The 15,369-nt window shown below is 52.6% G+C and overlaps 4 protein-coding genes across 4 annotated transcripts; 1 reads left to right on the top strand and 3 right to left on the bottom strand.

Moving 5' to 3' along the window:
- Positions 1-5,316: 5,316 nt before the first annotated feature.
- On the bottom strand, positions 5,317-6,558 carry CLAFUR5_00615 (uncharacterized protein; the record flags this gene model as incomplete). The annotated part of the gene is made up of 1 exon (XM_047899763.1): positions 5,317-6,558. The coding sequence occupies one exon, from the start codon at positions 6,556-6,558 to the stop codon at positions 5,317-5,319; it is 1,242 nt and encodes a 413-aa protein (XP_047755220.1).
- Positions 6,559-7,337: 779 nt separating this feature from the next.
- On the bottom strand, positions 7,338-9,320 carry CLAFUR5_00614 (uncharacterized protein; the record flags this gene model as incomplete). The annotated part of the gene is made up of 1 exon (XM_047899762.1): positions 7,338-9,320. The coding sequence occupies one exon, from the start codon at positions 9,318-9,320 to the stop codon at positions 7,338-7,340; it is 1,983 nt and encodes a 660-aa protein (XP_047755221.1).
- Positions 9,321-10,229: 909 nt separating this feature from the next.
- On the top strand, positions 10,230-11,384 carry CLAFUR5_00613 (uncharacterized protein; the record flags this gene model as incomplete). Its single annotated transcript, XM_047899761.1, has 1 exon — positions 10,230-11,384. The coding sequence occupies one exon, from the start codon at positions 10,230-10,232 to the stop codon at positions 11,382-11,384; it is 1,155 nt and encodes a 384-aa protein (XP_047755214.1).
- Positions 11,385-11,698: 314 nt separating this feature from the next.
- CLAFUR5_00612 (Smr domain-containing protein) lies at positions 11,699-12,596 on the bottom strand (the record flags this gene model as incomplete). Its single annotated transcript, XM_047899760.1, has 2 exons — positions 11,699-12,480; positions 12,563-12,596. 2 exons carry the CDS (start codon positions 12,594-12,596, stop codon positions 11,699-11,701), a joined length of 816 nt encoding a protein of 271 aa, XP_047755215.1.
- Positions 12,597-15,369: the final 2,773 nt, after the last annotated feature.

Genomic DNA, 15,369 nt, shown 5'->3' with positions numbered 1-15,369 from the left:
TTGAAGGTTGTGATAGGGCCTAGTACCTGGTGGGCTGATGGAATGCAGTGATTGATTATGCTGGGTCCTTCCGTAGCCACGCTCGGGAGGCAACAGCAATTTACCGTGATATGCGTTGGACAGGATTGGCCGAAATTGTGTGGTGTCTGGCGAGGGTGATGGTACTTGGTGATCGTGATCGGTGCATGAATGTTGACGTCTGGTTTGCAAAGAAGACCTTGCTGAAGTTTTTATCGTATCCAGTGAAGATGCCTTTCGTGATGTGAAAGCCATCGAGCCGTCACTTCACATCACCCTTTCAGTGCCTCAGTTTCCCTTCATTCTACGGCTTGCTGAACAGCCACGCAGCCGAACCAGATGGAGCCTAGGAGTAGTGAAAGTCCTGGATCCAGGTTCTCCGGTAAGGGTGTACGCTTTCGAGGGGTGCATAGCTGGATAGGGAAGGCACGCAGCCAGTGGTGGATGCCGGCAAGCTGGGCAAGAATGTCCTGTCCCTTTCCCATCCAGGCCAGGGCACACGCAGCATCTTTCCTGAGCTCCAGCGTTGATGGGCAGCGTATTGCTTCTTACCTTTTGATGGCCAACAGGCACGAGGGCAGACAGTCTGGTGAGCTGGCACGAGACCGGAGTCGTAGTTGTCGTTGTCGTCGGCGGGGTGAGGGTGGGCGGGGGTGTGGTGCGGTAGGGTGCGGAAGGAGGTGTCGTCGAGGGGCTCTACGATCAACGAAGAGGAGAGGTCAACGCTATGATGAGGAGGTGGACGATGTCGAGGCTGACCACGCACAGTCCACGGTGGTAGGAAGACTTTGCAATGGTCACGATACCGTGGGAGACGAGCCGGCAAGGAGAGGCCGTGAGTGCAAGGTCCCAGAGGCACAAGTCACAGATGTGGAGCGTGCGCTGCTCTGCCGAAGCTCAGGCAATGCTCCCTGTATCTCTCAAGCCTCCATTGCAAATTGGATGAAGAAAAGACGACGGCAGAGAGAAGGAGGCATCGAAACACAGGCCGCACAAACGCGAGTTGCAGTGGATCCCGAACCACGCTTGGCTGGTATTAAGCTTCAAAAGACCAAAGCCGTTAGCTCCCCTCATCCATGCAACATGGCCTATGCCTGTCGGCGCGCCAATGTCCGCCCGTCTGTCGTGTTTAACTACGGCCACTACTCTGTACCAACGAGCCCGCGTCCACGCAGCGCGCTGCCCTTTGCGTCGGCGGCATGTCATCAGCTGCAGCAGCGCCGGTCGGCGGCCACCGTGGTGCGGGCAGCGGATGCCTCGAACGCTGTCCAATGTCCAATGTCCAATGTCCAATGTCTATCATCTGTGCTATGAGGTGCCCTCTCGCTCCTGCAGATCAAACACCACCTGGGCATCTAGCGAAAGCCAGCCCAGCCCACCAGTCCCGTCAGCCGCTCACTCGCCCTGTGGCGTGTTTGCATGGAACGAGAGACATGAGAGCATGCTGCGACACGCTACGTTGCCTTCCGCTGCCCCCTCGTGCACCACCGCTGCTCATGCCAGCGGCGTTCATCTGCTGGTCGTGTGTGCTGAGCAGTCCATGCCCAGCTGGAACTGTGTCAAGGCCCACTATTCCGGCTGTCACTTCTCATCGAATCACAGGCGGCAGACCGCCGAGTCACCCATGGCTGGAGCGTGATAGCGGGCATGCAGTTGCCAGGATGCCAGCAAGAAAAGCGAGGGTGAGTGGACGAGAGCGTTTCCTTCCTGGAAGCCGCTAACCTTCCGCGACTAGCTGCATCTGGCCCTGAGCCACTTCTCAGGACATGCATGCACTGTGCTCGTCGACCACCGCGTGCATCTCAGACGCGTCAAGATCAGACACGGCTCTGCGACCACATTCACTCCGCGCCGAAGATGCAGCACTGCCATTGGCATCGAGGTGTAAGCGCTTCTGACGATTCACTGGGGATGCCAGAACACCACGCCGGGCTGAGGCACGCCTCTCGATGCTATCCGGACCACCGTCCATGCATTTCCTGCCTCTACGTCGTACAATTGTTTGCTGTTGCCGCAGATCGCAGCGCTTTCTGAGCACCCGGATCTTGCTCACCGCAGCCGCCTTGTCGACACCTGTCACACGCACATCGTCGTATCTATAGATCAAGAGGCCGTTCTTCGGTTCGTGGTGAACACAGACGCGAGAATGAAACGCAAATTCTTCTCCTGCGGAGCCAACAAGTCATACAGGCGTCCACGATTCTCCTCGCTTCCATGTAGAGTGCATGTAATTCAGCCGAGTCCGCCGTTACGGTGAGCGCACAACAGCACTCAGACGACTGTTGCTTTCCACGCCGAGGCTCGACTACCTAGACGAGTTTGAGACAACGTTGCTCGACATGCACGCTACCGTCGCCTAGGCATACCTCGTAAACCGCGTGCTATGTTGGGCGAGAGCTGACGTAGTAGCGCCGACACTCCCATGCTCACATTGCATGAAGCCGCATATATCTGCTGCGGCTGGTCTCAGTCGCAGCATATATCTACGTACACTCAACGATCAAAAGGAAGCCTTGCTTCTCAAAGCTTTCACAAGCCGAGAAGTAAATCAAGACCCTTCGAAAAGGGGTCCTGAGGCCAACCCAGCAAAGTTGGAACGAGAAACAGCCACTTCGCAGTATCGCCATTTTTGCAAACACTGATGAGACACTGGCAGTCGTTGTAACTGCTCACAAAGTCACTCCCTCGCTACCTACTGCACCTCTCCCGCCAAGGTACTTCATCTGGGTTTCCGCAGCACGCAACATGCTGCCCCTCTCGAACGGTCGGTGTCAGCTCACCAACTGCTCTGCTCTCCACAACTCTACTATTGCCCACGGAGACGGCACGGAAACGGTTGTTGATCCTGTTGTCAACGCCTTACGTCTTTGGGAAACTACACTCCAGACAGGATGTCGCAGCAGCTGCAGGTACGGACGCAGCTACGATTAGGCCAGAACTGCTTCGTCATGCAGAATCTCGCCTAATGGCAGTGTGAGCAGACGCCGTCAAAGGCAGCGGATCGTCCATGGCGTGGTGTGCTCCAGCTTGATTGGGACCGGTCAGCTGGCAGGATTCGCCTCCACCACAGCGAATTTCGAAGGGACGCCGCTTCGCTGGCAATCATGGCGGTAAATCATAAATGAAGACAGATGTTCGCTGCGATCCTGGCAATTCGAAGTCGTTGCTGATGAAGGGAGCCACAAGCTTCGCCGCACCCCAGCAATCGCCGCACCCCAGTGACTTTTTATCATCAACATCACCAATATTGCTCATATCAACTTGATTCTTTTCCCAATGTGTTCGCAGCTATCTGTTTCCATATTCTGCATACTCATATCGCGTAAAAACACGTTGTGCTGCCGAGAGGTTGGTGTTGACGCTTCGGCATGGGATTTTGGTGAGAGCCCCACCAAAGCTTCATGCGCCCGTGTCGAGATTCACGCGTTTCTTGCTTTCTCACCACCTCACCACATACAACAACACACCATGGAGCCCACTATAGTGCCCACAGGCTCTCAAATTCTGTATTCGCGATGCTATTCTGAGCAATTTGAGCTACATATCGTGTATTTTGAGCGTGTGTGGCAATTGATACAAGCCAGCAACACCATGTGTCGGAACGCGAGAACTCGAGCTGGGGTGCGGCGATTGCTGGGGTGCGGCGAAGCTTGTGGCGATGAAGGAAGGTGGCGCCACAGCAAGATCTCAATCAAACAACCCGCGGTCCTGGTCGGGGTCAAGCCACCGCTAAAGCTTAAGCAGACCATCGCGTGCTCCTTTCGCGTCGTCAGTCGCGTCACCGGCCTCGCCGTTTCGTCTTGCTCCATTCACTCTCGCTTTCTTGATTGTGGCGGTGCTGATGCTGCCCGGTCGTGCGAGTGTGAGCGTGGTGTGCCCTGTTCTGAGCATGGCCAAGCTTGACTAACGCCTGCAAGTCTCTTCGTGCTTGCCGTGTCTGAACGAAGCGCCGTCCTCTCGAGATCATTGCCCTACTGAGAGGTTGGCTGGCTGGCAATACGACGGGCGGACTTGTCTGGAGCATGACGCAACCACTGCTGGCGAGATGACATGTGTCGCAGCTCCTTCCATGACGCGAGAAGGCGCGTCTTCAACCTTGTGGGCACAGGTACGGTACCTTATTCCCTCCGGATGAGGCAACCCACAAATCCGCCGCAACTTCGCAAGACCAACTCATACCACGTCTGAGGCTATTGAACTTATACCGCAATACAGTTGTGCCATGGCTCCATTGGCATTATCCGCGGCCAGCCATCGCATAGTCGCTCCAGACCCGTGTAAATCACGCGTTGTTCAGCTCGCGAGGCAATAGCTCAAGGTGGTCTTGAGACATCTGGATTCTGGATACTTCATTTGGCGCCCCGCCGTGTCCGGCGAGCAGCTGTCACCTCTGTAATTTCAGCCTCTGTAAGTACTTGCTACTGCATCGCGACTCTCAAGCCCCAGGTCATTGGGACCTTTCGAAGCAAGCCGTCAGAGCATCATCGCCGACATTACTCGTCAAGCTCAAACCTTGCCGCGTACCGCAGCGTTCCTTCGGCACACCACCCCAAGAAGATCTGTAAATCGAATCTTCACATCTCGCGGCGACACGAGACACACCACGTCGAATGCATCAAGGGCGCCGGGCCATAATGATTGTCTGGTCGGCCTCATCTTCAATCACGCTGGCCCTGAATACTCATCGCCGCCCATCGTTTCCGCTCGCAACGGGTACGACGGGTACAAGATACATGTGCACAGTTCGGAGTATATGTTTAAGCCACTCAAACGCTCAAAGTCATGACAACCCTACCAGCGCTGTTAACGGCATATGCGGATCTTCAGAAGAGATACCTCGCGCTGATGTTGATACCAAAGATGATTCTACCTAGGTTCCTTTCTCAGCATATGCTAGTTATGGTGAGACGATTGACCCCGATATTTTGTTCCAAGTATTGCATTGGTTGCACATCTGCTTCTACCCGGCCCTGATCTACTAGCATCAACATGATGAGTCGGGCTTTAGGTTGTTGATGTCTATCATTTGCTTACTCCAGCTCAGATTGTTCCTGGATGCGCGAAGAAGATGCCTTCCAAGCCAAGCCGACCCTGGCCGTACCAATGCGCGAGAATATGCGGTGAGCTGCTCAAAGCCTCGAGATCATGCCATGATCGGCCTCACTGATGCTGCATAGCAGTGGATGCGTCGACTGTCTCTGGCGGCAGACGTATGGTCCGTACCACGTTCACTCTGTAGCGACAATAGAAGGCGCTCGCTCAGGCGCTCTCCAAAACTTGCACGGAAGTCTAGCACTTTCACACAGCACTTGCCCAAAAGTCCAGCATTGCTCGAGCACAGCCTTCGCTGTTAGTGATGGGCAAGTCATGTCCACCAGGCAACTTCACCGTGAGAAGATTCTGCGATCCAAGCGCTGTCGTGGCATCGTCTTCAATCTCATCAATGGAGACCACGACATCGCTTGTGCTTAGTATCATCAAGATCCTACCTTCTTTCAGGCCTGTCGGTATCGAGTCTCCATGTGCATTATTGCGCCTGCATTCGCACCTCTCTGCAATCATCCGCCAACGGTCATGTCCGTCGTGGATAGGTGCCCATTCAATGGAGGAAACAAATGCTGGTATAAAGCCGTTGTGTACCTCGGTCTGCCATGCAACAGCCGTAGCCGGCGACACTGTGGGCCTGTCTTCGAAAATTGGCGAGCAACTGTCCGCGGCGTGGGCAGCATTCTCATCTGGAAGTTCCTCTGCTGCCGCATCGGCAACGTCAAGCTTGATCTTCACAGATTTCATCTTTGGAACGTTAGGTCTGTTTTCACCAGCTTGCAACTTGGACTTGACAATGTGATTTACCAGTCGATCTGGTAGAATACCGCTGTAAAGCAATTTACTGCTGAGGCTGATACGTGTCGGTCGAAGTAGGCCACCAGGTGCGATCAGAACCAGGCTTTCGACCAAATGTGGGTAGTACGATGTGAATGCGGCAGCGATGCCACCACCTAGACTGTATCCGACCATTGTGAAGCCTTTCATCCAATTCTGCTTTGACGAAGCGAGCACGGAGAGGATCTGTAAGCTGAAGAGGTTGATGTCCTGTCTGTACACATTTGGGTCTGGTGCGTCCGAGTACCCTCTGCCGTACAAGTCGAATAGCATTACTCGACATCCTGTCCTCACAAGCTGATGAGCCATACGCGCAAGAGCAATGCAGGGCGTGCTGATGCCGTGGACGAAGAGCACTCTACGGCCATCTTCGGGGCCCCATTCGTACACCCTGGTGTTACCATAAGGTGTGTCGACATTGCGGCCTCCCGGAAGGGCATCTGCTGGATATGGGACGTTGTCCTCTTCTACGAGAAGCCGTTGAGGTGGTGCTTGGTAGATCGACGCCCGTGTAGGTACTCCAGTGAATGAAGCAGTTGAAAGGAGGTTGACGATGAGTTTGGCTGCCAGGAAGCCAATGGCTGGCAATGTTACAGCAATATACAGGTTCCGGCGGGAGCTGAGGTTAGCCTGGTGTATCAATGATTGGAGACCCATGTCCACTGCCAGTGATGGCTCAGAAGAGTGATTGTAGCTGGTCGTAGTGTTCAATAACGGCTGCTCGTGGCGATCTCGCGTGACGCCGACTCGCACTACAGCTTGCACCACTTGTGTGAGGGATCTCAATCAGCAACCAATATACATAACGACTGGCATCCTGCTGTTATCCGTCTTTGCAGTCAGCTACTGCACGTTACTCGAAAGGATGAAGTTTTCGAGCTGCCACACCCACACGCTGGCTTTCGCCGTTTCTCCCGAACTCGGCGCTGGAGACAGTCGATCATCATTAGTGCCTTCCTAATCGGGCAGAATATCTCTACATTTGCTGGTCCATCTTGGACATCAACACATGCGAGTCACGGCCAAAGGTTTTGGTTGAACGATGCTGGACATGTGGAGGCTCGTCAAGGGGCGTGAGTCTCGAGTGGAGTTTTGAGAACGTCTCCCTACGCAGCTCATGCTAAAGATCAGAATCAAGAACCCGTCCCATTCCACTCCCTTCCCAATCCTCACATCATTCATACCCCAAACGCCATGTCGCAAGCCCGCAGCTCTTCAAGGTGTTCGTCTGTCTGCACCAAGCTAAACAAATGGAAATGGGTATCTCAATGGTTTGTACAAGCAAGCATACACAATGCAAGTCGTGACTGTGTACCTTCATACGCGATGCAGGTTGTCACGTGGCGCTGTGCTCCAATTCAGACCATGAACATCTTCGCATTATGGGATGTGCGTGTTCTTGCCTGTTCCGTGTTCCGCAACAGGAACCCTTGCTATCAACGCTCAGGTGGTCTTCCGAGATCCGTAGGATCATTCATGGTCGAAGGCCGAGCGTAGCCTAACGGTTTGTCGACTTCGATGCCAGAATCTCGATCCCCGGAGCCTTCACTTCCTTCTAAGCGGCCAACGCCTCTCCACACGTCGAAAAGTCCTTTGGCACTTTCAATGTCATCTCCTCCTTCTTCGTCAACCTCGATCTCCTCGTCGTCATGGCCAGACAAGATGCGACCACCAAGCTTGACGTCTGACACTCGTACGTTATACTGCAGAGCCTTTCGACCTTCTCGGATCATCTCCTCAGTCGCAAACATGCAGCGTTTCAAACTTTGGTTCATCGACTGACTCTGGAGAAGGAGCTCTTTGTGTCGCTCGAGGTCCACCCTCAAACGCTTCTCATCCTTTGCAAGTCGATCCTGCTCTTTGGTGGCTTGAGCATCTGGGGACAGTGGCTCGCTACCGCTCATGAGGCTACCTTCCTCGTCAGACTCGCTCATTTCATCTTGCCCATCGGCCAGCCTGGAAGTTTGGCCAAATTCATCATCCTCATAGCCTTCCTCTCCAGGAGTGCTCAATGCATCAGAAAGTCTTGTATCACTGGCTGCAAGCGAGAAGCGACCAGCTCTCGATAAGCGCCTGAAGCGTTTCAATTCTGCCCTTTGCCTGCGCATCTCTCTTTCTAGACTGGCATTGATGGCCAGCAATGAGCTGTTCGATATCTCCAGATCCAAGACCTTCCTCTCGCGCCTTGCGTCTGCTGCTAATTCCGAGGCATTCTTCGTGGGACTGAGCAACGACTGTGGTGGTGAGGTTAAGAGACCGGGCGACGCTAACGATGTATCGATGGTTGGCAGATCCGCTGCAGGGCTCGCCAAGCGAGGCGGTCTTGCTGTCTTCAGCTCCAGCGTCAAGGGTGAGGTCGCAGGCGCAGAATCAATACCGGTAGCAGAGCGTCTCCTAGATTGTTGGGAGTTTCCAGAGTCAATGGATGACAAGCTGGTGGATTTGCGATGCAAGGGCCCCAGACTCGGTCTTCGCGGAACTTCGCTTTCAGCGTGTTGTGGAATGTGCGCAGGTACAGTGGGCGAAACTGGTGGCCGGGTCCCAAATATCTGTGATGCCCCCTTACGATAAGACAGATGAATGTGCTCTTTGCTAGGTGAAGGTGATCTCAGCTGGCCACGTGGCGGCGCTGCTGCAGCAAAGTAAGGAGAAGCACCGGTCATCGAAGATAATGATGGTGACAGCATTGGCGGACTTTTCGATAATTGTAACGGCGCCTCGAGTCTTGTCCATGGTCCGCTGAGTCGCTTTTCCGACACGGCCGACAGTACAGGCGACGGTGCTCTTGCCGCAGTCGCCGGCTTGTCCGCCTTGCCATCCGCGTAAAAGAATGAAGGTGCCTTCTTTGGCTCAGGTCTCTTTTGCACAGGCTCCTGCCTCCGAGCATCACTTGCGTGAAAGAAGCGAGCTTCGATGCTGTCCTTTGCAACGGCCGAGTCCAGATCCGATTGCGCAGGTGAACGGAAAAGCTGGGGTGACCTCGCAGCGCTGTCGATCACAGTGGTCTTTGGCCTGCCGGGCCTCAACGTGTTATGCGCATATCCTTGCGATTGTCCCACTCCACTCGTTGCGCTGCTCCTGCCAGAACTCACCTCCAATCCCAGTGTACTCCGTGGCTTCGTGTCGTTTAACAAGTCTTCCTGTGACGGAGGCGTCTGTATGCTGCCTCTCGATTTCCTGGAGGAAGATCGCGGGGTGACGTTAAGAGTAGCAGTGCTGCTGCTCTCCTCTTGGGGCTTGGCTCGTGGCGTGACGGGCGTCCTGTTTGTGGTGGGCAGTCGCGGGGCAGCTTGTCTCGAGGACGGTGTCGACGTCGCATTGCCAGCAACTCGCGGTGTCAATAGCGGTGTTCTTGCAGTCCTGGCCGACGCCAGCGTCGGCTTCAGTGGGCGATTTGTGGTGCGGTCGGAGGAGGACATGGCGGGTGTCACCTCCGCCGTGGCTGCTGCATCGGCGTGGCTAAAGTGGTGCGAACCGTCCTGTGTGTATTCACTGCCCGTGGTGTGTAGTCTCGCGCTACTGCTGACTTCACCGCCTCCTCCTCGTCCCCGGTATTGTATGGAGCATACGAAGACCTAGCAACGCACTCCCGACGGTCTCCCGGTGCAGCTGTCGCGCGTCCACTGTTATTGATGTTCGTGCCGACTGCCTTGGTGACCGAGATGCAGCAGTTCAGGGGCCGTCGTTCGCGAGATCAGCTTTCCTATGGTGGGGTCGTATTGGCAAGAGAGCGATAAGCACGGTGTTTTTGTTGATATGCACTTCAGTAGCACAACATCCGATCGATTGATGGGCTGCAAGGATCATGCTTCCGTGGAACACTGGTCGGACCGTGCCGAAGCCGAAGCTTTCTTTTCTGCTGGGTCCGCTGTCTAAACTTACCTGGTAACGGCTCGCACATGGCAAGTTGCTTCAAGAGACCCTGTTCCCAAGCTGACGTACAGACACCGTGCTGGTGGGAGCAAGAGTGAAGGGTCAGGCTCGCCGCCATGAAGCATGGGAGAGGGTGCACTGAGAAGAGCTAGACGGTCTGCGGATTAGAATGTCGATGTCAAGCTAGCCAGCTTGTCGCGCAGTATGTAAGTGAATTGCTGGTACATGAATGCAAGAGTCGCAAACTGGAGTACGCCCTGTGACCACGAAGGTGAATTGCTGGGTCCATTCACTTTCGCTTGTGTTGTCCATGTGTCGTGCGTATGTCAGAGTCCTGCGATTAATACCTGTCACCACAAAGTCGCAACTCTCCCAGCACAGAAGTTTTTCGTGACCCGACACACCAGCTTGATAGACACGAAGCATCCCTGTCAACCACACCACGACCTTCCACGATGGCTCCGAACCACCAGAAGAAGCCGACCATTTTCATGGCAAAGCCTAAAAGAACCGCACCAGCAAAGATCGCAGTAGGATTAGCTGCTCCTCGGGATGCTGATCGCGACAACACAGCGGTCGAGGTCGAGATGCGAGAGCATTCAAAGGACGCAGCACTCACCGAGTCAGAGGCGAGCCTGAAGGAGCGCCTCGAAGACAAGAAATGGACAAAGATTGCGCCTGCTGCTGCGGCCACACCAGCCTTCGATGATCGCAAAGACGTCTCGACCCAACAAGCCGACTTCGACGTGCCACCGCTGCTGCACGTTGGCGGATTCGACCATTGGTGGCGGAAGGCTGAGATGATGTTGATTTCGCAAGGTCACTTCACCCTCTCCTTGAAAGAGGCAGATTCGAGTGCCGACACGGCCTTCTACACGAATGGTCGTGAACCGGCCAGGCTGTTGAGGCGCTACGTCAGTAAGGACGTCCTCGGTCGCATCTCCACCGAGGCTCTCGATCACATTCACACTCTGGTCCCGGCGCTGCGCAAGGTGACCAGCGAGCCTTTCCGTCTCCTTGACTTGCCGGCAAAGCTGCGAGTCCGCATACTCGAGCTGGCGGTCACTAAGAAAACCCCTATCTACCTTCATGCAGAGGCGCCGAAAGATGGCTCCGAGGTCACCTACAAGAAGCGCGCTTCGTACTATCAGCCAGCGATCTGTCGAGCCTCGCGCCAGCTGCGCATGGAGAGCCTGCCCATCTTCCTGAGAGGCAACGAGTTCAGAGTCGTCTGCAATCTAGAGGAGCCAGCATATCCAAACGCTCTGCAAGACTGGTCCATGGCCAACAAAGACTGGCTCAGTTCGCTACGACGGATGACACTACAGATGCGGGGTCCAGAGCACGCTCGCAAGCTTGATGTACTGCATTTGCATTTCACCTACAACCCAAGTCAGGGTCTTCAAGTCGATCAAGGCAAAGCAGGTCTTGACGATGAGGCCCTCGCAGGGCTGCGCGGAAAGATGGAATGTCTCAACACCTACGGCGAAGCCAATGGTCTTGAGGGCCAGCTGACGACTATGTTCTTTGTGGCTGAGGAGTCATGGGGTCTGTATGTGCCAGATACGATGAAACCAGGAGTAGGGGATGGCGATGCTATGGAGCTGTAGTATGTCGCTGTCAGCCGGAGGGAGGGTATGTCATGGTCCAGGAAGTGTTGTACTTCATCGAGCAGGTCTAGGACACGGCCAATTCCCCAAGTCTGCTTGGACTAATGTAAGTGAAGTGCCATTCAGCACTTGATAGCATGCTTTGGGTAGCACATGAGATTGACTGGATTCGAAACGGATCATGCTGTATCGAGGTTAGATCTCCACTGTCAGCAAACCTGTGTATGGATACACGTAATTACAATAGCTCACTGTTCACTGGGTATCCAAACGTGCGCTCTAAACCAACACTTCCTCCCCTCCCAAGCACACAATTACATGATTGTACAAATCTTGATGCCACAGCATTTGATTCCTTGATCTTGCTCAGGCTCCTGGACTTGCATATTCTGCTGTGGCCGGCCTGGGTAACCACCATGCTGCTGTTGCTGCTGTCCACCGTACTGCATCTGCTGTTGTCCACCATAGCCACCAGCAGCCTGCGCATAGCCATACTGCGGGTTGTTGCCCATTGGGTATGCAGTCTCGTAATGTGGCTTGCCGTAGTTCTGGTGTTGGGGTTCGTGGTGTTGCTGGTAGTCGTATGAAGGCATCTGTTGCCCGTGTCCGCCCGACAGATCGATGAACATACGGCCCTCATTCTGCTCGGTGTGGTACTGCAGTCCTAGTTCTTGACAGACTTGCTCGACTCGGGGTTTGATCTTTTGAACGTGGTTGGGAGAGTGGTTGCCCTTGCCTACGATGACGTGGAGATGTGACTGTCCAGTTTGCTGCGCATATCGTATGCGCTGTTCCAGGATCTCCTCTGCTTCTTCTACGTATTGGCCATGAAGATCGATGGTGTCGCCTTGGACTTTGCCGACGGCATTGTTCTCCCTGAAGATGAACTCGGAGGCCTGCTTGTTGTATTGATCTGCTTTTGCTGCGTGTTCCTTTGACTGAACACTCATGTCGTGTGCTCTGCCTCCATCGCCCTGCTCGTACGCCTTACGTGCTTCTTCTGCATAGTGCTGGTGTTGGCCTTGCTCTTTTCTGGCGAGATCACGGAGTCTGTCGTATTCTTGTTGTGAAGCTGAAGATGGGCCGTGGTTGAAAGCTACGCGTTGCTCCAAGGTCAGTCGGGGTTCCATGTACATACATGTAAGCAGAACATGACTGGAAGCTTGTCATGTACATACCATTGCCGCCCAAGCGAGTGTGTTGATAAGACATGTTGACCGTATCGCTAGAGACAACAATAGGATAGGTGCATAGGGTAGTAAAGAGGTCCAATGACGAGACATCAATGTGAGAGGTTGGTGGATTGGTGCCCTCTGCCCTGCACTTCCAAGGTCTGGAACTCGAAACGGCAAAGCACAAACTCTTGTTCACGAGAACTTCACCTTCTGTTTCATCACGTCACTCGGTCATCGACTTATACAAGGCTGAAAATCTGCATGCACGATGGAACGACTACCAGGAGAGCTCATCGTAGCAATGTTATCCCTGCGATCATGCTTCCCTCAAGCATGCCCGCCTGGTGAATTACCCGAGCTTGCCGAGCAGCCGCACATGAATGTATCACGTTAGAAGTGTGGGAAGTTATTGTACGGGCTCATATACGGTGTTTCAAAAGCAGGCTGTGTATTGCATGTGTCTATCTAGAATAGACAAGTGTTGCTCTTGAAGATGCTGCAGGTGACTAATCAGTCACCTGATTCTTAGCGTACGTGGCCTCAAGTTTTGATGATGGGATGTTGCCCATGTGCACGCTCGGATCGCGACAGAATGCGCATATGGGATGCTCAATGGATTGGAATACCTCACGAATCTCCATCTCCACATACCGCACGCCATGTTGAGCTCGTGTCTCAGAGGTGGCAGCGTGGCTGCGGAGTCCATCCCCATGGTCAGGTTTGCTCCGAGACGGCAGTCTACGACTAACAGATACTATTTATTATTCTCTATAACTTCTTATCTTCTAAAGATTATTAGTAGCTCGCCTACTGCTTCTAACTATTAGTCGCGTCGCTTCTAAGCGCGTTTCTAGTTAGCTTCTTCTATTATTATAGTAGGCTTTAAGCTACTCCCTCCTTAGGCGCTTCGTATATAAGACTTTAGACCCTACTCTTTACTTATCTAGGCTTAGTATAAGGGTCCGGTCTCTAGCGAAGCGCCTAAGGACAAACTACGCTATTTAGTTAAATCTACGTTTACTACCTTTAGAATTAACTTTAATATATATATTGTTTATTAAGCTATTATAGTGCTCCCTCCTTAGGCGCTTCGTATATAAGACTTTAGACCCTACTCTTTACTTATCTAGGCTTAGTATAAGGGTCCGGTCTCTAGCGAAGCGCCTAAGGACAAACTACGCTATTTAGTTAAATCTACGTTTACTACCTTTAGAATTAACTTTAATATATATATTGTTTATTAAGCTATTATAGTGCCTCCTAGCCTATATAGCTATTCTACGTACTTCTGTCTTACGAAGGGGAAACCGCTCGCGGTAAAATCCCCTCTCCTCTCCTATACTACTATTATCCGTTATTTACCTTCCCGCTTTCCTTATAGAGGGTATACTAGTGTTCTAGGCCTACCCTAATGACTACCTTATCTACATCCCCTTAGTCTCCCTCCTCTTCTCTATCTACTCCTCCGTCTCGTTAGCTAGTTTAAACTAGGTAAGGTATCCTTATCTTATGACCTAACGTACTATCCTCTATACGTTACTCTTATTCGTAACGATTAACTAGTAGTCGCGTCTAGCTGCTCTCGCTCTCTATATACTCCGCCCTTCTACCTACTATAGGCACCGTACGACTATATATTCCGGGTTCTACGACGGGTTTCTATACTCGTACGCTAGGTTGTCTATATCTAGGACGTTCCTTCTATATAAGTAAGCCCTAAGCCCGATATATTCGGACCGGATTTAGATTATTACGCTTGCGTCTACCCTTATAAGGTCGCGGTATAGGAGGTAGTTATGTCTCTAGAAGGTTCGTAGGGCTAGGAGGCCTATTCTTACTAGCGGGTTACTATTCTATTCCTATTCCTATAGGTAGCCGGCTACCTACTCTACGGGGCTCTAGGACTTTCCCTTACTCCCCTTCTTTTCCCGGGTTCTTTATTCCTCCTCCTCCCTCGCTAGCTACTCCGGCGTTCCTTATACTTTCCTAAAAACCCGTAAGTCGTCCCGCTTCTAACTCCTCCTTACGTACGGTCCTATATATAGCCGGCTATATCTCTATACGATTCGTACTGTCTTATTATAGATAGTTTACTATACTAGGTACTCTATCGTCTTTGCCGTATATTAGATCCTTATCCCTTAGATATAGTAACGGATAGGTAGTGTCCCGGTCTCTATCTCGGCTACTCTCGTCGGTATAGTCTTATACGCTCCGAGAATTCTCCTTAAGTCACCTACTTAGGTTCGATTAAGAGGCTATTCGATCCGTCGCGGTACTAGCTTATCGACTCCCCCCGTACCCTAGATTTATACCCCGTAAAGTATCGATAGTCGAACAATTACTTTATATATTATTCTTACGTTGTCGAAGGTCGCCCCCTACGTTAACTTAGTAAGACGTGTTATTAATACCTCGTTTACTTACACCCTCTTCTAGGCCTTCTTAATCTATAGGTTCTAGCTTAGCTTCGGGTCTAGCTAGATTCCTAGTACTCGGAGTTCGGGGTAGGGCTTTGTCTCGTATCCCTAGATTATTATAGTTACCTATATATTGTAGTAGGTCCTCGCTTTACTAAAGTAGATTAGCTAGTATTTCTCTAGGGTAAAACGGACGCCGTAGCGTCTAGCCTAGTCCTCGTATACTCTATATCTCTCCGTAAGTAGTCTATAGTTTTCCTCCGTTATCGCGGACTAGGCTAGGATATTTATATCGTCTACGAAGCCTAACGCCGAAGTCTAAGGGGACGTAAGTAAGGGGATGAGGTCGGCTATAAAGATTAGGAATAGGATCGGGGATAGTATAGATCC

Source organism: Fulvia fulva, chromosome 1, assembly GCF_020509005.1.
Source record: "Fulvia fulva chromosome 1, complete sequence".
Taxonomy (NCBI): domain Eukaryota; kingdom Fungi; phylum Ascomycota; class Dothideomycetes; order Mycosphaerellales; family Mycosphaerellaceae; genus Fulvia; species Fulvia fulva.
This window is presented reverse-complemented; position numbering and strand designations above follow the sequence as displayed.